The sequence below is a fragment of the Macrotis lagotis genome, chromosome 6, assembly GCF_037893015.1.
Source record: "Macrotis lagotis isolate mMagLag1 chromosome 6, bilby.v1.9.chrom.fasta, whole genome shotgun sequence".
NCBI lineage: Eukaryota > Metazoa > Chordata > Mammalia > Peramelemorphia > Peramelidae > Macrotis > Macrotis lagotis.
The window spans coordinates 163,991,382-164,011,693 of record NC_133663.1 but is presented as its reverse complement, the minus strand read 5'-3'; the positions used below and the strand labels follow the sequence as shown (position 1 = coordinate 164,011,693).

General features: G+C 35.2%; 1 protein-coding gene across 17 annotated transcripts in view; it reads left to right on the top strand.

Annotated features, from left to right (window-relative positions):
* DOCK9 (dedicator of cytokinesis 9) overlaps nt 1–20,312 on the top strand; it is a 390,530-nt gene that overhangs the window by 283,097 nt on the left and 87,121 nt on the right. For 11 of the 17 annotated variants that reach the window (XM_074191947.1, XM_074191940.1, XM_074191951.1 and 8 more), the window contains exons 26-32: nt 990–1,115; nt 1,507–1,578; nt 10,742–10,888; nt 11,670–11,753; nt 12,423–12,534; nt 16,833–17,011; nt 18,017–18,130. In XM_074191947.1, the coding sequence (XP_074048048.1) occupies nt 990–1,115; nt 1,507–1,578; nt 10,742–10,888; nt 11,670–11,753; nt 12,423–12,534; nt 16,833–17,011; nt 18,017–18,130 (834 nt within the window). Of the gene's footprint in view, nt 1–989; nt 1,116–1,506; nt 1,579–10,741; nt 10,889–11,669; nt 11,754–12,422; nt 12,535–12,910; nt 12,953–16,832; nt 17,012–18,016; nt 18,131–20,312 lie in introns of all 17 variants that reach the window. The other 6 variants (XM_074191938.1, XM_074191945.1, XM_074191943.1 and 3 more) reach the window with 1 other exon arrangement.

Here is a 20,312-nt window from a genome sequence, read left to right as displayed (position 1 = left end):
AATATTGGGGGTGGCTAGGTGGCGCAGTGAATAGAGCACCGGCCTTGGAGTCAGGAGTACCTGGGTTCAAATCCGGTCTCAGACACTTAATAATTCCCTAGCCGTGTAGCCTTGGGCAAGCCACTTAACCCCATTGCCTTGAAAAAAGAAAACCAAAAAAAAATGCATAGAATGTATTTCAGGGAAGGAGAATACCCTTAGTGCGAAGTGGCCACATGAAAAATCAATCAATCAATGAATAAATAAATATCATTATCTATATTATACAGTTCGTGCTTATATTAGAACTGGGGGTGGCTAGGTGGTGTAGTGGATAAAGCACCAGCCTTGGAGTCAGGAGTACCTGGGTTCAAATCTGGTCTCAAAAACAAAAAAAAAGAACTAGGGAACCCTCTTTGAGGTTTTAAGAAGTTTTTTGTTTTTGTTGGGGGGGGGGGCTTTTTTAAGTACCAATAATAAGACATTTCTTTACACAGAATGTAGCAAACATAATCATCCAAGGAAATTTCTACAAAAAAGAAAAGATTTCTAAAATTTCATGAATGATAGATTATTAAAAGAAATTTTAAAATATTCTGGATAAATTTTTAACTAATAAAGATATAAATTATTATGTTGTCCCTTCAGAATGTGTGTTGACAGCATTATCAGAGATGGCATAAAATTTCTTACATACTTATTTTCATTATCCAGAATTATCCCAGGACCCTTTTCCCCTTCCTCATCTTCTCATCCTTTACACATAATAAGCAGTCAATAAATGCTTGCCAACTTGTAACTTGAATTTTCTCTTTTCTGGCAAGCTAGCTTCTGCCCTGATGACTTGCCTGCCTATTTCCCATCACATTCCTTTCTCTCTGTGATTCAGTTCTTGGAGACAGTTCTTTTCTTCTGGAACTTTTTAACCACTACATCAACCTCACCTTGAGACTATAACCAGGTTATAGGGTCTATTAAAGTCTCATTTTACCTCCTTTCTTTTCCCCAAGTATGCTTATAAAGCTGAGCCATTTGTTGCTTCGGAATATAAGACTGTACATGAAGAACTGGCCAAATCCATGACCACAATCCTGAAACCTTCTGCTGACTTCCTTACCAGCAATAAACTCCTCAAGGTAGGTAGGAAGACTTAAGTCCGTGATTAGTATAGCTTAACTCTTTGTTCTGTTATGAGGATAGGTTCTGGGAGAATTCAGGAGTGATTTTTTTAAATTAAAGAAAACACCATAGCTCTGCAGTACTAAGCCAATGTAAGTCCATGGAGTAATCAAAGAGCTAAACTCAGACAACCCAAATAGGGGTCATGGAACTCCCCCACACCATGTGTCTAAGCAAGATTCTGAAGCCAGAAGCTGTGCAGGTGATAATATTTTGGTAACTGCTCCACTATCACTGAGTCATTGTATTTAGCTGCAAAATGACCAAACAACATTCTGGAATAGAGATTTTTTTGTACAAGATTTTTTTTTTTTTGTTAATTTTTCATATGACTGTGTTTCTTTTCAGTATTCATGGTTTTTCTTTGAAGTTTTGATAAAATCCATGGCTCAACACCTGATAGAAAACTCGAAAGTCAAGGTATGTTTTCTGCTCTCTAGGAGCCTTTCCCTAGGAAAGTACCTCTGACCTCATCCTTGCCTATGAAAGAGTTGCCTTTTCCTTCCAGTGTTCTCATTAATGTCTTAAACTTGGTTTGAAGTGCAGGGGTTGTCTTGCTCCATGTTATAAAGCCCGAGGGTTTGGATCACAAGTTGTCTACCCAAACTATTTTAGCCCCCTGATCATCATTATGATAATGAGAATGCCTAATAATTATATTTCATCACACTTTAATTAAATACCTACAGCAGGTATAATAGTATCCTAGGTATCAGGGGGAGATAGAACAATCATAGAAGACTTGGCTCTGTCCTAGAACTCACAATCTTGTTGGGAAATCCATCATGTGTACAAATAAACATAATGCAAAATGATAAATTATGAGTCTACAATTCAATTTTAAAAGTATTTCTTAATTGCCTATGTTACTATATTAGTTGCATATATATATATAATATGTATCCTTGACATGAATTTATAAATATGTAACAATATTTATAGATGAAATAGATTTAGAAATATATTATAGTTTTGACATTTTTATTATTTACATAATATTCAATTATATATGAGGAAGTTTTCAAACCTTTAAGTACTAAATAAATATTAGTCATCATTCTTATGACTATTTGAGGAAGAAAAGATCATCAACAACTAAGGAGATTGGAAAAAAAAGAAGAACTGGCACATGATCTGAGCCTTAAAACAAGTGACAAGGAATGAATTAAAGTCTCATGCACAGACCCTCTAAGGAAAGGGATGGAAAGCCAAATTTGGATAGTATAAAGAAAAATAGTTTGTCTGCAAAGAGGAAGGTATGAAGGGGAAGAATATGCAATGAACCTGGGAAAGACCACTGGACCCAGTCTACAAAGGGCTTTAAATGTGCCAAGTGAGAAATGTGTGCCCTTCATTCTAGAGGCAATAGAAAGCCAGAGAGCAATAGTCTAGTGGGGGTAGGAGGAGAGTGTTATATGACACATACAAATATAATCTGTGGTTAAAGGAGGTTCTTGCCAATTCCTATTCAGTACTCAAGAGGGAAGTGATTGGGGGTTTTTTTTTTGGTCTTAATTTCTAAATTATTATCACTAATAGTAATTTTTTTATATAGCACTTTACTATTTGCAAAACACCAGACCAATATATCTCACTTGATCATGCTTCTCAAGATATGTATATTAATAAATATGAGATCTCTTGTGGTTTTTTGGTCCAGTTATATTAGAATATACATTTTAGAGTTTTCTGAAAGGGAAATGAATTGCCCTTTATACAGTGACTTTCAGAGGCAGAATTTGAACCCAGGTTTTCCTAACTCCAAGTTTTGAATATGCTATATAACCTATATATGTATCTATATTTAAATATAACTTATTTTTATGAATCTTTATTTTAGTGATCATATACATTAATTGGAAGTGATTTTTACTAGCATGAAACATCAGGGAAGGGATTCATAAACAAAGGAACATTTGAATTGCATGTAAAAGAATGGGTTGAACCACATGAGGCAAAACACTGGATAGAGCACTAGATCTGAGTCCAGTACAACCTTAGACACTTATTAGCTGCAAGAACCCTGGGCAAGTCACTTAATTTCTATTTGCCTAAGTTTTCTCACCTATAAAATGGTGATGATCACAGCACTTACCTTATGGGATTTTTGTGATTATTTACAAAGTACTTTGCAACCTCAAAATACTATGTAAATGGTAGTTCAGTGTTAGCATAAGCAAAACCTTGACAGCAGATAGGAAGTAGCCCTGCTCGGCTGGACTGTTAGAGGGAACAATGTGAGAAGAGAATGGAGGGGCCAGCTAAGGTGGCGCAGTGGATAGAATATTGACCCTGGAGTCAGGAGGACCTGCGTTCAAATGTGACCTCATACACTTAATGATTACTTAGCTGAGTGACTTTGGACAAATCACTTAATTCCCCCCCCCCCCCCCCCCCCCCATTGCCATTGCCTTGTGAAAACAAAAATAAAAAAGAGTAGAAACTTGAAAGGTCGGTCGGAATGCAATTTTGTGAAAAGCTTGAAACAGCAGCCTAAGCAGTGAGAACTTTATTTAGGAGACTGTGCAAAGCCATTCAGATTCTTCAAATAGACTAGAGATTGGGGCGGCTAGGTGGCACAGTGGATGGAGCACCAACCCTGGAGTCCAGAGGACCTGAGTTCAAATCTGGCCTCAGACACCTAGCTGTGTGGCCTTGGGCAAGCCACTTAACCCCATTTGCCTTGCAAAAAAACTTAAAAAAAATAAATTAGAGATTATATCTATGTTTAAGGTAGATAGATCTGTCAGTAAACCTGCCAGACTGGAAAGATCAATCAAATAAGCCTTAATAAATCCCTTACTATGAACCTACCACTGTGCAACTATGTATACAAAAGAAAGGTGAAAACAGCCCTTGCCTTCAAGAGACATACATTGTAATGAAAAAGGAAGGCATGCCAATAATTGACTACATCGGAGAAATTGGTAGAGTAGGTAATGTGAGAGAAAGATAACTTGAGGAGAAAGAAAACTACTAGTAAGGGAGGAGACAAGAACATAGGAGCCCTATACCAGGTCAGATTTGAGCTAAATCCTGGAGAAAGACAGGAAAATTAAGAGGATACTATGTAAGATTTTTAAATCAGAGAACCTAGCTCTGGAATTTTGGGTAAGCTACTTCCTTCATTTCCTCATTTGCAAAAAATTAAAGGAAGCATATGTGACCAGTAACTTCCTTTCCATCTCAAACTTCATAAGCTTATGAAGGATAGATTAGAGGAGCTCTCATTTGACTCTTGCAGTACCCCTCCAAGGGGAGAGAGAGAGAGAGAAAGAGAGAGAGAGAGAGAGAGAGAGAGAGAGAGAGAGAGAGAGAGAGAGTGTTCAGTGTGTGCATTCATGCATTGGGATGTGTAGGAAAGGTAGTATTTTCCCTACTTCACAGATAAGAGATCCAGAAAGTGGAGAGAGAGAGAGAGAGAGAGAGAGAGAGAGAGAGAGAGAGAGAGAGAGAGAGTGTTCAGTGTGTGCATCCATGCATTGGGATGTGTAGGAAAGGTAGTATTTTCCCTACTTCACAGATAAGAGATCCAGAAAGTGACTAATCTGGGGCTTGGATCCAGATACTATTCCAGAATTTTTCTAGTTCCACTATGTTATATTGGTGATCAGGTAGACTAAGATAGGACTTTCATTTAGACAGTGTGTTAGCTTTTCAAGTACAAAATTGGAAATCAGTAAAATTCATATCTCCCAAGCAGTATATTATTAGAAAATTATTATTTTTGCTTAAGATCTCTGATTTCACTAGTTTCAGGCTGCTCCCAGTGTGGAATCTCTCTCTCTACTAATGCAGATTCAGGAATTCATCCATAATTTCCAGTCTGGAGCACATAGAGGTCAAGTAACTTGACCGGGGTCACAGACAAAAAAATGCCAAAGGAATGATTCACTCTAAGACTGGCTCCCATCTCCTATATCAGAGTCCTCTTCCAAATTAATAGCAGTCATGCATAGGTTGCTCCATTGTCCAATGGAGTTTGAGAATCATTGAGATCTTCTAGTACAACTATATCATTTTAGAAATGAGAAAATGGAGACCCAGGGAAATAGCATTTTCTTCTTACTGGTAAGAATTAGGTCGAAAATGACTGTGATTCCTCATCACTTACTTCCATATTTAGAGGCATGAGGTTTACTTTGAAGACAAGTATTTCTTTCTTTCTTTCTTTCATCTTTGTAAATAATAATTTGCTGTGCTCTTAGCAAGAAAAAAAAATTCCCTACAGCATGATGGATATAGGGTAAAAAGAGCTAGGTTTTGCTTATAAAGACCTAGTAACCTAATCCTAGTTCCTTTTGCCAAGTCATGTCAGGTTTTGCACCTGTTTCTGTATATGCAAAATGATTACTCTTTCCTTCTCCTCTCCCTCACCTGACTTATTCCCTATTAAAGCTTCCTTTAAATCCCAATTTAAATCTGACTTTTTAATAAGAATCCTTTCCTTAATATTCTGGCATCACCTCCAATTTGTATAGAATTAGTTTGTACACAGTTGTTTTCATGTTGTTTTCCTCCATTTGATTGTGAAGTCCTTGAGAATAGACTGTCTTTTGCCTTCCTTGTATTCCTGCCTCTTTGCATGGTGCTTTAATAAATATTAATTGACTGACATGATAACCTTTGACAGATGCCTTCCAAACTTATAAATCCCAAGACCTTCTAGTAATCCCATAGCTGAGCATATTTCTAGTTTCTCAAATTTCTGACCTAGTTTCATTGTGATTTCTTAGGTGTTTTTTTTAACTTAAGATTCCAAAACTCTGAAAGTAACCACTAAAATGTTAAACCTTTTCTATAACTTAACGATCACTTTATCCCAAATTACAGAGGATTTTTTTAAAAAAATGTTTACTTTTAGAAATGTTAAGTAGCTGTGAAAGAGAAGCACCTGGGGTTGAAAATGTTTAACATACTGTGCTATAAAAAGGAACTCCAAACTATCCACTTACTATTTCTGAAGTTTCAACATTTTCATTCTTTGAATCCTTAATCTTCCAGAATCTAAGTCTGGTCCCTACATCTGGGAAGCCAGTTGATACTGAATGACTTCAGTTTCTTCATCTATAAAATTTAAAAGTCAGATTGGAAATTCCCCAAATTGGAAGTTCCCTTCCAAATTTTGCAAGGTCCCCTCTGTACCTCCTCTTCCCTTATACAGGAAAATACCTGTTTGACTTAGAAGGGCTTTCAGATCACTGTCAACCTAGAGCAACAATGAACAAATAAATTTAAAAAGCCCACACAGCTTCTAAAGGCAATGTGCTGATTCTCTCAGGAATGGGGATGAAAGAGATTTTGCTTGTGCCACACCTAGAGAGCAAGAACTTGATCCCTGTGATGGAGAGAACTGAATTCTGTGTTATACCCTTGTCTTTTAAAACTCATCCTATTAAATTCTTTTTTCTCACCCCCACTCAAACTGAGCCTTATTGGAGAAATCTGCAAATTAGAACATCTTTCTTTGGCATCTCCATATGTTCAAAAACAATTGTTATTTTCATAAAATGTTTAATAATAGACATTCTGAAATGGTCAAAAAATAGATCGAAAACTTTTAATATAATAGACATGTACTTTCAGGGCTCAGCACAATGTACAGTTAGAGAAATATTTATATATGAGGAGTATTAAGGCAGTTTATCCATATATTCCTTGACTTGAAAGTTTCTGGAAATCTAAAGAACTAGAATTCTTATTTTCCAGCAAATACTTCTTCAGATATTTCATGAGTCAGGATTTCATTATTGTGGGCTCTTTCTTTGCTAATGCAGATAGTCTTCATATTTTAGTGGGTAGTTTTGTGACTGCTAAAAAAAAATACACTTCTCCAGCCTAATCCCCACAATTGGAATGAATTTTCTGGTAATGAACTTCTCTACACTTAGCTAAGCTGGTCTTTAGGCTACAGATACAGTCTGTCACTAGACTCAAACAAAAAGTATATCTAAATAAAGTGGAGAAATAGGAATTTTGCATCACTTCATTTATATTGGAGGAATGCTTTTCATTTGAATTAATCTAAACTAGAACTGAATTGGATTCATGACTTGAAAACACTGCTAATACAGACAGAAAATAGTTAAGAGTTGGAATGATTTTTTACTCTTAGGAATAGTCATAGAAGGAGTAATTATCTCCTGGGAATATTTATATTAAAAATTCATCATGCAAATGGCACTTTAGCAACCAAAATCTTGCTGATTGATCATCTAACCCCTAGCATTTTTAAATAAAATTGATGACAGTTTTATGGCATTTTAAATTTTGCGGTATGTGTGTCCTTCAAGTGAGAACAAATGAGATACCAGTGCACATGCACACACACATATATGTACATGTATATAGTTTTATATATGCATACATATAAAGTCCCTCTTTGTATGTGTGTATATTTGTGTGTGTGTGTGTGTGTTTGTATTTACTTATTCCCTTTTCTTTCCTTCACCTTTTCCTGATACACTCAAACACACTGGCCAAACTGGTCCCTCCTCTTGTCTTTCTGGTAAACACTTTGTAATATCTGAACACATGTTGTTTTCTCACAGTAGAGTATAAGCAACTTGAGGGCAGTAACTGTTTCATTTTTATTTTTGAATTTTTTTATATTAAACATTTTTCATCTTTATTGTTTTATTTTTATTCTCAGTGTCCAATGTAGAAAGACCCCATTTGGGATTTTTGGGAAAGATACTGGAGTGATTTGTCATTTCCTTCTCTAGTTTATTTTGTAGATGAGGAAACTGAGGCCAACAGGGTTAAGTGACTTGCTGAAGGTCACCCAGCTAGTATCCAGATTTAAACTTAGGAAAATCACTCTTCTTGGCCCCAGGAGAGTTACTTTCCATCCACTGCTCCACCTGATACACATCTTAGATATTTGATAAATGGTATTACCTCTCTTTCTGGTGGTTGTGCTTTGTTCACAAAGAGGATCATTTATATCATGAGGGTGATATCTTGACTGGCTTTTGTGTTGAATTTAAGTGAGGCAGAGTTGTGCAAAGTCATCAATCTTATTCCCTGAGTGTCACTGACATGTCAAGTTGACTAGTGATTGACTGGTGAGCCCTTCTTCTAGAGGTTTACCATCAGTGATAGATTTCTTTTGGGCACACAACTGACTTAACTCAATGAAACGCAAGACTCCTGAGTTGGTATTGGAACTTGGTGTCTCCAGGAGCAGGGCCTGTAGCCATGTGTCACCGTGCTGAGCAGAGTGAATTTTTATAAAAAAATAGTTCTTTAGGTTGTTTATGGTTGTGGCTTTTGATATGTTGAAGAACATTTTGCATTCATTTTTATAACTGTTCTTTGAAGAAGATAAAAGGACTTGCTTGTAAAAAATATTTAAGCATCCTAAGCTCAACAGGAGCTGCTGTGAATGAATTTAATGTTAAATTCCTGGTAAGGGAGTATGTTATTTAATTTTTTTAGATTTATTTTTATTAAAGATATTATTTGAGTTTTACAATCCCCCCCATCTTGCTTCCCTCCCCCCACCCCCCCACGGAAAGCACTCTGTCAGTCTTTACTTTGTTTCCATGTTGTACCTTGATCCAAATTGGGTGTGATGAGAGAGGAATTAAGAAGAGAAGAGAAGTCTCAGAGGTAACAAGATCAGACAATAAGATATCTGGGCTTTTTTTCCTAAATTAAAGGGAATAGTCCTTGCACTTTGTTCAAATTCCACAGCTCCTTATCTGGATACAGATGGTATTCTCCTTTGCAGACAGCCCAATATTGTTCCTCATTGTTGCACTGATGGAATGGGCAAGTCCTTCAAGGTTGAACATCACTCGTAAGGGAGTATGTTAAAAAGGTTCTTGGAAAAAAGTAGCCTTGTAGCAATGCAAAGAGGACTGTGGTCCTGATCCATCATCTGAAAAAGCACTTTTCTAGAATCATGTTTATTTGGTACCTAATTTGGTAGAAGTAATTTCTCTGCCTAAGAATCATCAGTGACTTTTTTGCCTCTAAAAATAGAGTGAAAACTCCTCAATGTGCCATTTAAAGCCATCAACAAATCTGACTTAAACTTATTATTCCAGACTAGTGTTTTACTTCATGTCACAAACTCCATGTTCCAGACAGAGTAGCTGGTTTCTTCCTTTTTTATTTTAAATTTTATTTTGAACATAATAACCATGAACAAACATTTCAGTTATACAAAGGAGAAAATAGGTAGGCTAAGAAATCAGAAGCAAGGAGAGTTTGATAATAAATCATAAGTGTCTGAGCAATCTTTTGTAACTCTCATACTTAAACTTGATTTTAAAAAAAAATCAGAACTATGATTTAATGCATATAGGGAGCTGTTAGTGAGGCATTCCTTTACCAGTACAGTCTGATATCTTTTTATAGTCTTTTAAAAATTATTTTATCATTTAAAAAATTTGAGTTTCATTTCAATTAATTATTTTCTGAATAATTCTTAAATCATAATTATTTTAATGTATTTAAGTTTTGAACTTAACCAAAACCCAATAAAATGAGCATATTGATGATGAATTGACTTACTACTAATAATAAGCAGGACTCGAACCTAGTTCTTCCTTATTCCTAGGCCAACTCTATTTCCTTTACAATTTTGAATCAATAAGGTTAATCAAATTAATTATGATTTAAGAATTATTCAGAAAATAATTGAAATGAACTTAAAATTTTAAATAATTCTTAAAAGTCTGTAAGACTTAATTACCTAGTTGTGTGACCTTGGGCAAGCCACTTAACCCCATTGCCTTGCCAAAAAAAAAGACTATAAGACTGTAGATTATAGATTATAAGATATCTAAATCTGCATTGGTAAAGGAAATGCTTCACTAACAGCTCCCTATATTCATTAAATCATAGTTCTGGTTTGGAAATATATGGTTAGAAAAGTATTCCTGATTAGAAGAAAAATAAACCTACCACATTGGACAAAGCATCACTTTGAAGATTAATGCATTTCAGTAGTTTAATGATAAATCTTTATATTGAGTAGTTTAATTACAAATCTTTGATTTGTTTTCTTGTTTTAAGATTTGAGGTATAGGAAACCCTTCTATACACCTTATGTGTAACATAAAGATGGGGTTTTAAAATATTTAGGAAATCATTCTAATTAGAATTGTTAGACTCATTTTTTTATTTTTATTTTTTTTAGGTTTTTGCAAGGCAAATGGGGTTAAAGTGACTTTCCCAAGGCCACACAGCTAGGTAATTTTAAGTGTCTGAGGCCGGATTTGAATTCAGGTGCTGCTGACTCCAGGACCGGTGCTCTATCCACTGCGCCACCTAGCCACCTGAATCTTGTTATTTTTTTTTAGGGTTTGTTTGTTTTTTTGCAAGGCAATGGGGTTAAGTGGCTTGCCGAAGACCACAGCTAGGTAATTATTAAGTATCTGAGGCCAGATTTGAACTCAGGTACTCCTGACGCTAGTGCCAGCGCTCTATCCACTGCACCACCTAATTGCCCCTAGAATCTTGTATTTTTAAGGGTTTTTTTTCCAAACACAGAATCTGGAATGGTTGTTTTTGTTCCCAGGTTTTCAATTTCAAATAATAACAGGAATTTGCATTAAATTTATTTTTTCAGTTGTTACGAAACCAGAGATTTCCTGCTTCCTATCATCACGCGGTTGAAACAGTTGTTAATATGCTGATGCCACACATCACTCAGAAATTCAGAGAGAATCCAGAGGCCTCAAAAAATGCCAACCACAGTCTTGCAGTTTTTATAAAGGTGGGTACACTGGAATAGTAACAAACAGTTTTTCCAAGTCAATAAATCTTTGAGTGCTTACTATTAGCTAGACACTGTGCTAAACATTGGAAATACAAACAAAAAAAAGAAAGACCTTTCCTTAAGAAACACACATTTGGGGCGGCTAGGTGGCGTAGTGGATAAAGCACCAGCCTTGGAGTCAGGAGTACCTGGGTTCAAATCCGGTCTCAGATACTTAATAATTACCTAGCTGTGTGGCCTTGGGCAAGCCACTTAACCCCATTGCCTTGCAAAAAAAAAAAAAAAAGAAACATTCTAAGAGGGGAAGATATCACATAAAAGAAGGATCTGAAAGGCAGCAGAAGGGGATGATAGTGAAGTCCTGAAAATCAGGAACAAGGCCAGGAGAGGAAGGAAGGATGAATAATCTAGGCCCTATCTCAAAAATGGAGATTCCGGAAAGAATACACCAGTGGGAGAATAGGACTATAGGAGTGCAGGGATGTTCCAGACAAAAAGAGGGCAAGAGTGAGAAAACAGCTCTGACATGGTGGCAAAGTCTGGAGAGTAGAAACAGAGCAAGGAGAGGCATTGTGTGTATTTGAAGCGCCATCTCCTTTTTTTCCCCTATTACTTATTGATTAGCAGGTTCATTGAACATATAGGTGAGCATCTAATAGCAATTAGTATGCCTAGATTTATTTTCATTAAAATGCTATACTTATAAATGTTAAAAAAAAAAAAAAAAGTAGCAAACTGTTCTTAGAAAATATTTTCACTTTTCCCCTCCTTGCTACAGAGATGTTTCACCTTTATGGACAGAGGCTTTGTTTTCAAACAGATCAACAACTATATCAGCTGTTTCGCACCTGGAGATCCAAAGGTAGCCTCTCTTCTTTGCCTTCCCTAGATCTTTGAATGTTTTCTTTTCTCCTCTCATATTCACATTTGTGAATCTTTCATTTCTCTCAGTATTCATAGCAGAATTTTTGTGAGATGAAACTCACCTGCTAGTGTTAGATATACTTTTGTTACTCCTAGCTAGACCCAAGAGGGCATGAAAAAAATGGAAGGAGGAAAAAGAAAATATGAATTTTTCTCCCTATCAGTTAGGATCATAGGATCACAGATTTACAGATGAAAGGAATATTTGAGATTATTATCTAATCCAATTCCCTCATTTTCCAGATGAAGCCTAGAAAAGTTAAACATCATTCCCAAAGTCAGACAAGTAGCTTACTACCTACTGTGCTATACCTTGAAATATCCTTCTACCATATTACAAAACCAGAAGTATGTATATTTAGTACATTACATATTTCAAATATTGGAATTATGTATATCACTACTCCACAAACCTAAATGGCAGTAGTGGGTAAGGGTTCAAGTGCTTTTGTGATTTGAGGCCTTGTAAAATATAGTAAGCATGTTTCCAAGAGAGGCGAAGAGATGCTGCCTCTATTCCAGTAAGTATTCTTATTTCAGATGATCAGCAAAATGTCCAATGAATTACTAAACTTCATTATTTACAGCTTAACCATTTTTCCTGCAGACCCTTTTTGAATTCAAGTTTGAATTTCTCCGTGTAGTGTGCAATCATGAACACTATATCCCTTTGAATTTGCCTATGCCATTTGGAAAAGGCAGGATTCAGAGATATCAAGGTAATCCTCAGTTGTACTTATGTTAAGTAAAGAAATAGATTGATTTATTTATGATGTGGGGGGGAGGATTCAAATGTACAATTAAGATACCTTGAACTTTGAAAGCTGGACTAGATAGCTTTTGAAGACATTTCCTACCCCCTGAGCCCCATTAAGCTCAAAGGGAATTGCAACTGTAGAAAATCATTGAATTTGAAAATATTTTAGGTAATTAATTTAGTCAGCTTATCAAGCAATAAGATAAACTTGTGGCAGAATGTAACTTTTTTCCTTTGTAACTTTTCTTTGCTTAAATAACCAAAATCCATTTTACTTATGGGAGCTTGTTTTTTGATTATTCCACTTTATTCCCTTCTTTTTTATTTTTATGACTTAGCTTTTCTTTCACCAACCATGGAGTCCCATGACACCCCTCTAGGTAGGTGTGAGGTGTGACGTTTGCTTTCTTGCATTTCCCTCCTTTAAGAAGAATGCAAGTGCTGCTAATGCCCTTCTCTGTCTAGATTCTAGACTTTCCTGAGCTCTTTTAGCAGTTTCAAAACTAGTGAAAATCAGTTAAAAATGCATTTTTATAACAGCACAGAAAGCTCCAAAGAGTTGTGAAGCCCTTTTAAAGGAGAGGAAGAGCCCATCCTGAACCATCCATTCGCTTTTCACATTCTCACAGCTCTAGTGATGACGCCAGCCATAAACACAAATAATGTATTTCATTCATATACCCTTTATTGTTGTATGTTGTGTTTTGACTATGAATGTCTAGTATCATCCTTGAGTTTAAAAGGAATGTATTTTGTATGGTGCCTTAAACATAAACAATTTTGTTTAATGAAAAAATGAACAGAAGTTCATAGCCAATTAGTTCTTATCCTCATGAGTGAATCAGATTAATTAAATTTGACATAATATGCCAGCCAGCCAAAGCAATATTTATTGTGTTTAGCATCCTACAAGAATGGATACATCATTTGGAGGGATAGGGATTATTTGTTAATGAAGGAAAAAGCAAGTGGATAATATAAAATTAAAACTCCAAAATAATTTGATTTTAGAATATGAATTTTAGAATGCAAATATGAACAATCACATATACTCATATTTATATACATGCAGAGGTTCTTGACAAAGAGAAACTCATCCCACACTGTGGCTCTATTGTGAGCTCTATGAGGGTAGGTGCGATATCTTAAGAATGTCACCCCAGTATCTCTTATATAGTGAACTGCACACATTAGATGCTTAAGGATTAAAGTGTCCTTTATTATACTACTGAAAACATTAGATACTCAATGATTTGACTTTAATTGTGAAGGCACAATGGCCCTACGGAGAGCATTTTATTGTTCAATTGTGTCTAACTCTTTGTGACCCCATATGAGTTTTTCTTGACAAACTGAAATTTCCTTCTCCATTGAATTAAGGCAAACTGAGTTTATATTGACTTGCCCAATGTCTTAATAAGTATCTGAGGCTAGACTTGGTCTCAGGTCTTCCCACCTCCAGGCCCTGAATGCACAAACTGATTGCTTTATGGAAAACATACTCTAAAATAATTAAGATTTGTCTGTATGTGGTACAGACAGAAAGACTTAAAGCAAGGAATTCAGAATTTAAGAAGAATCAACTTGCCAGAAATACTAAGAATAGGGGGATATAGAAAGAGGCAAAAGAAAGTCCTTTCACTCAAGGAGCTCACAATCAAATGGAGAAGACAATAAATAAGTAAATAAATTTTTACAAACTATATAGAGAATAAGTAGGAAATAGTTAATAGAAGAAAAGCACTAGAAGAGGGAAGGATTTGGAAAAATATTTCTGTAGAATATGAGATTTTAGTTGAGACTTGAAGGAAGCCAGAGAAGTCAATAGAGATAAAGAGGAAAGGAATTTCAGGCATGGGTAACAGCCAGGAAAAGTGCCTTTTATATCTGGGCCATTTCTATTTACAATAGATGGGAGGTAAAAATTCTTATTCTCCCTCTTAAGAAAATGCTGATTTATTGTTCAAAGCATTCACCTAATTCATCTCTATATCTTAAGCAAATTTTCAAAGCAATGTTTTTGCCTCTTAGTGCAAAACAGCAAGGACAGGTTGTTGTCTCTCCCTATTTTCTCCCTTTTTTCCTATCTTTTCTCCCCAGTTTTCTTTTTTCCCCCTTCAGTTTTAGGTCTTTTCTCCATTTCCTTTCTTCTCTCCCTGTCTTTCTCATTTCTTTCTAAACTTTTCAAACATTTACTCTGACAGATAAAGGATTATTTAAAACACTAGAACCCTACTTTCTACAATAATTAGTGATATTTTAGCCAGATTTATAAATACTAACAATTGATGTTTTTATTGAAATAGATCTTTATATAAAAGCAACAATTTTAAGTCATATAAATTAACATTTCAGTGATACTTTTAAAAATTCGATGTCTGTTTCCTTCTCATTAAGATATATAGAGTAGGGGGCTGCTAGGTGGTGCAGTGCATAGTGCACCGGCCCTGGAATCAGGAGTACCTGAGTTCAAATCCGGCCTCAGACACTTAATAATTATCTAGCTGTGTGGCCTTGGGCAAGCCACTTAACCCCATTGCCTTGAAAAAAGCCTTAAAAAAGATATATAGAGAATATACTAAAGGAGAATAATGTAAACTTATGAATAAAAACTTTCTTTTAATAAAATCCTTCTATGATTTTAAAAAAAATATTATTTTGAACTAATAATTATTATATCTTGTAAAATAATCCAATAGTTAGATCCTAGCTAGCAGATTTTGAGGAGATTGACTGGGGACCACCATATTAATAATTTTATTCCAAAATTTTCTTCTCTGGTCATTTTTTCATATATTGCAATGCACAGGATCCTAAGATCAAGTGAGAACTCTTAGCTAGGATCCTCTTCATTATGTCTCCACATTGACATATTTCCACGTAAAACTGAAGTATTTTGTTTGAGAAATTAAATGGGTCTAATCTCTTACCCATGGTTTGGGAATTTGATATTCACTAAACTGTAAAAGTAGTCACTCTAAAGATGAACATTCTCTATGTTTTCCTTGACTTAGCTAGAGAGAGTCATAAACTTGCATCCATCTTCCAAAATAGACTCAGTTGGCACAGTGGATAGAGGACCAGTGTTGGAGTCAGGTAGCAACTGAGTTCAAACCCAGCCTCAGAAACTTACTACAGTATGACCCTGGGCAAGTCATTTCATCTTCTTTGACCCAATTTTCTTATCTGCAAAATGAGCTGAAGGATATGGCAAACCATTCTAGTATCTTTGCCAAGAAAATCCCAAATTGGATCACAGAGAGTAAAGTACAACTAAAGCCACTCAATAATATCATAAGTAAACCTAAGTTTGTAGGGTAAGGAATTAAAATAAACTGTTTCCATTATTTCTCCAAAAAAGAAAAAGAAAAGGTTATAAAGGTTATAATACCATTCGTTTTCCCCAGAATAGATGATAATTTGCTTCTCTCTCTTTCTCATAGAATAAGCTTTCAGTTAATTTTTGTTGTCAAGCTTGCTGATGGTTTGTTAGTTTGGTTTGTTGTGTGCTGTTCATTTTAGTTTTAGCTTCTATTGATCTTATTTGCTTTTAGAGAAGCATAAATATTGATTAGATGAGTGCATTGCTGTCACTATATGATTAATAAATAACTTTTGTTTTACATAGCTCATTAGGTAAGAGCCAATTCATATCCCTTGGTTCACTTTTCCCTCTGGAATTTAATGGAGTGCAGATTGTGCTAGTAATGAATAAAACAGGAAAAGAACAAATGTGGTTATTAGAAATAGGTAGATATACCAGAATAAGATATTTTATTCAGCCACCACACATTAAATCAGTTTTTTTTAATTACATGGATATCAACTCCAGATGGCTTCTCTCCTTTCCATTGAATAGAAAACTATGACAAAACTTTTTAACTTTTATTTCATTGTAATAAAATTTCATTTTCATTCTGTCTGTACTGTACAGAGTACTAAAATCAGTATAGACAATGATTCATTAACTTGGTAATTTAAGTTAGAAGCAATTTGTTACAAAGCCAAATCAGGGATTTATATTTAAATGAGTTCTGCATTCCTAAAAGTTAAGCAAACATGAAAGAAAAGTGGTTTCTTTATTAGAGCAGTTTTCTGCTCGATTAACCCTTAAAGATTTAAAGCTAAATCTAATAATTTAACCATTTTGGCATGAATAGAGTTACAATAAGTATAAGGGGAGTATGTTGTTTTTTGGTTTTGATGATTAAAATCATATTGCCCATGCCCTAATTAAGTTGATATCCACTCTTATTTTAGATCTTCAGCTTGACTACTCACTAACAGATGAGTTCTGCAAGTACCATTTTCTAGTAGGTCTGCTGTTAAGAGAGGTTGGAAATGCCCTACAAGAATTCAGGGATGTCCGGCAGATTGCAATTAGTGTGCTGAAGAATCTGTTGATAAAGCATTCTTTTGATGACAGATATGCTACAAGGGTAAGTTTTCTGCAACAGAAGATAGAAGATTATAAGTGGGAGGTTTTGGGGTTTTTTTCCAGGCTTTATATAGATTTTAGTCAATTAGAATTATTCGACTAGTCTCCCTCTTCCCCTTTGCTTCTCAGAACCCATAATTCCCTTCACACTTTAACTCAAAATACACCTTTTTACAGGATTCCCTTCCTGATTCTCCTATTTAAAAAGTACAGTTATCCTTTCCACATCGTGATTCTCCCCATCTTGGTTTTGATATGTTACAAGTTGGCATAAGAAATTAAATTTGGGGAAATTTTGTGGAAGCCTCAGGTAACATGTAAAGGCCAACAAATGACACAGAAAAAACTCAGAAATTCATAAAATACATTTGTAACATTTTTGATATCACTGTAAAATACCTCACAAAAGAAGATGAAAAAAATTCATGTTTTTTCATTGGTATTGGAGGATCAAAAAATTTTATGTGGATTTTTCAGGTCATGGGAGTGCCATGCCCCTATTCCCCAGAATGTGGAAGACAAAGCCCTGCTCCTCCATCACTATATTTATCTGTAAATGTATTGTATATTCAAGTCCCTTGAAGAAAAGGATTTTATTTGTATTTCCAGTGCTGATCACTATGCCTTGCTATAGTCAGTGCTTCATAAATTCCCATTGATTGATTACTTGTTAATGTTCCTATAGACCATTAAATGAACCTTCTATATCTAATAATTTTCTCTCTTAAGTCACAAGATTGTTGGGTACCAAACTGAAGCAGAGCACACAAAACTTATGTCCCAACCCAGGGTAAAATTCAATTGGGAAACATTGAACAAAACAAATTTTTAAAAAATTATCATATAAGTAATGTTAATTTATGAATTTCTAAGTCAATAAAGATCCATTTCTATTTGCATTTGATCCTGCTGCTGAAGATTGAACAATTCTATTGAAAAAATCATCCTCTTAAGTTTGCAAAATGAATATGGAAAGTGAGCCTCAAGTGTTTCTGTCTTATTTCAGACCCAACAAGCAAGGATTGCTACTTTATATCTACCTCTATTTGGTCTACTAATAGAAAATGTCCAGCGAATCAATGTGAAAGATGTGTCACCCTTCCCTGTTAACCCTAGCACCGTAAGTGAGCATTTTGGTTGATTTACTATTTCAATGCTTCAGTGAGATTTCTGTGAATTTCAGTGCAGGGAGAATGAGATGTTCTAGTTAATCAGATTTTAGAGTTATTAGAATTTTCATTCTCATTGGTTCCTTCATTTGAGAAGTAGAGTGTAGCAGGGATGGTGAGACTTCACTTCTTTAACCAACTTCTAACTTAGCAAAGTCATGTCACCTTCTCTGTATCATTTGACTATCACAGGGATTGACTTTTAAAAAAATTACAAAATGTTATTTACACATTTTATACAATCAAAGACTATAAATATATGCCCAGCAATCCCAGGAGGATCAAGTCATGGAAAATCCTGGAGATCCTCATCTTAAAAGCAGAATAGCTCAGAGTTGTTAGATCATAAGGAAAAGGAAGGTAGAATATACCTGAGATAAGTGTTGCCCTAAATGATAATGTAGAGGATAAGTGGAAATTGAGTATAGTTCGTAATCTAGGCTTTGCTACTTACCACTTCTGTTATGATATTTGTTCCTGTTCAGTTATTTCAGTCGTGTCCAATTCTTTGTAATCCATTTGCGATTTTCTTGGCAAAGATACTGGAGTGATTTGCCATTTCCTTCACCAGTTTGTTATAGATGAGGAAACTGAGGCCAACAGAGTTAAATGCCTTGCCCAGGGTCTCACACAACTAGTTAATCTGAGGGCAGATTTGATCTTAGGAAGAGGAATTCAAAGTAGTAGCACTTAAAGATTTTCAAAACTCTTTACAAATATTATCTATTTGATGCCCACAGTAACCCAATGAGGTTGGTGCTTTTCATTATCCTGATTTTGAAGAAGAGGAAAATGAGTCTGAGAAGGGTTAAGTGACTTGCCTAGATTAATACATCTTATGTGTGTTTTATGACAGAAATTGAATTCATGTCATCCTGGCTCCCAAGCCTGTACTCTGTTGAGGATACTGCCTAGTTTCCTCATTTGACTTTCTTCATGTACTACTTTCCTGGTGTTCCTTTTTTGCTTCTTGGCCTTTATCCTCCATTCTTGATCATCTTCACATGTTTTCACAGGTTGCCCATTTAGTTTCATGAAATTTCCACTTTTTATACAACACAATCTCTTTCCCCTAAATGTTTTCCTGTGGTCAGAGTGTTCTGCTTTATTCAAGTTGAAAGACATAGACATTAAAACTGTATATCATGTTTAACTTTGTCTAGTGGCTGTTACATTTTATTATTAAATATCTTCTACCCACATTATTATATAGCAGGGGTTATTAACCTGGGGTCCATAGACTCCTCTCATTCTGACTGGGAGTCCGAACAAGCCAAGCTCTCCAGATCATCCATTAATAAATACCTTTAAGAGTTATGGTGACTGTGGGAATATTAGAGCTGCAAAGGGCCCTAGAAATCATCTAGTCCAATGATATCAAACACAAAAAGAAATGGGAACTATTAACTAAAGACTGTAGATATCTACAGTTTAGTGGCCCCCATCTTTTTTGCCTCTGAGTAACTCTTAGTTTCTCTGTCTCAATTTGTAAAATGAAGCAAAGAGTAATTATTATACTACCCATCTCAAAGGGTTGTTGCAATTATAGAAATGTTTTAAAAAATTCATGTCTATTTCTAGAATGAGAGTTCATTAAACACTTAAACACTGAATTTTTAAAAATTGTCAGTCCAGATAAAGCACTGGCCCTGGAGTCAGGAGTATCTGGATTCAAATCCGGTCTCAGACACTTAATTATTACCTAGCTGTGTGGCCTTGGGCAAGCCACTTAACCCCGTTTGCCTTACAAAAAAAAAAAACCTAAAAAAAACCTGTCAGTCCTTTTGATTTTCCATCTGTTAAAATGCATAGACAGCAACTGCATTCTATAAAATTTTTAGGTGATGGAAGTGACTTAAATATCAAGAACATAAACTGGGTGGTGCTTCCTTTGCAGCAAAATGATGGTTTTGGGGTCATTGGAAGCAAACGTGGAGAGAAATATGAACAATTCTCCTCTAAATATTTCAGAAATTGCTTTGCTTTTAGGAAATTTCTTTTCATACCCTGTTTAGAAAGTTATTTCCAAATGTGTTCTTATACTCATATTGCATAGGAAAAAGTCATTACCTCTCCTTTCTTCATGTTTCCATTTTTTTAATTGGTCCTTTATTAAAGGCAGTAGGAATTACA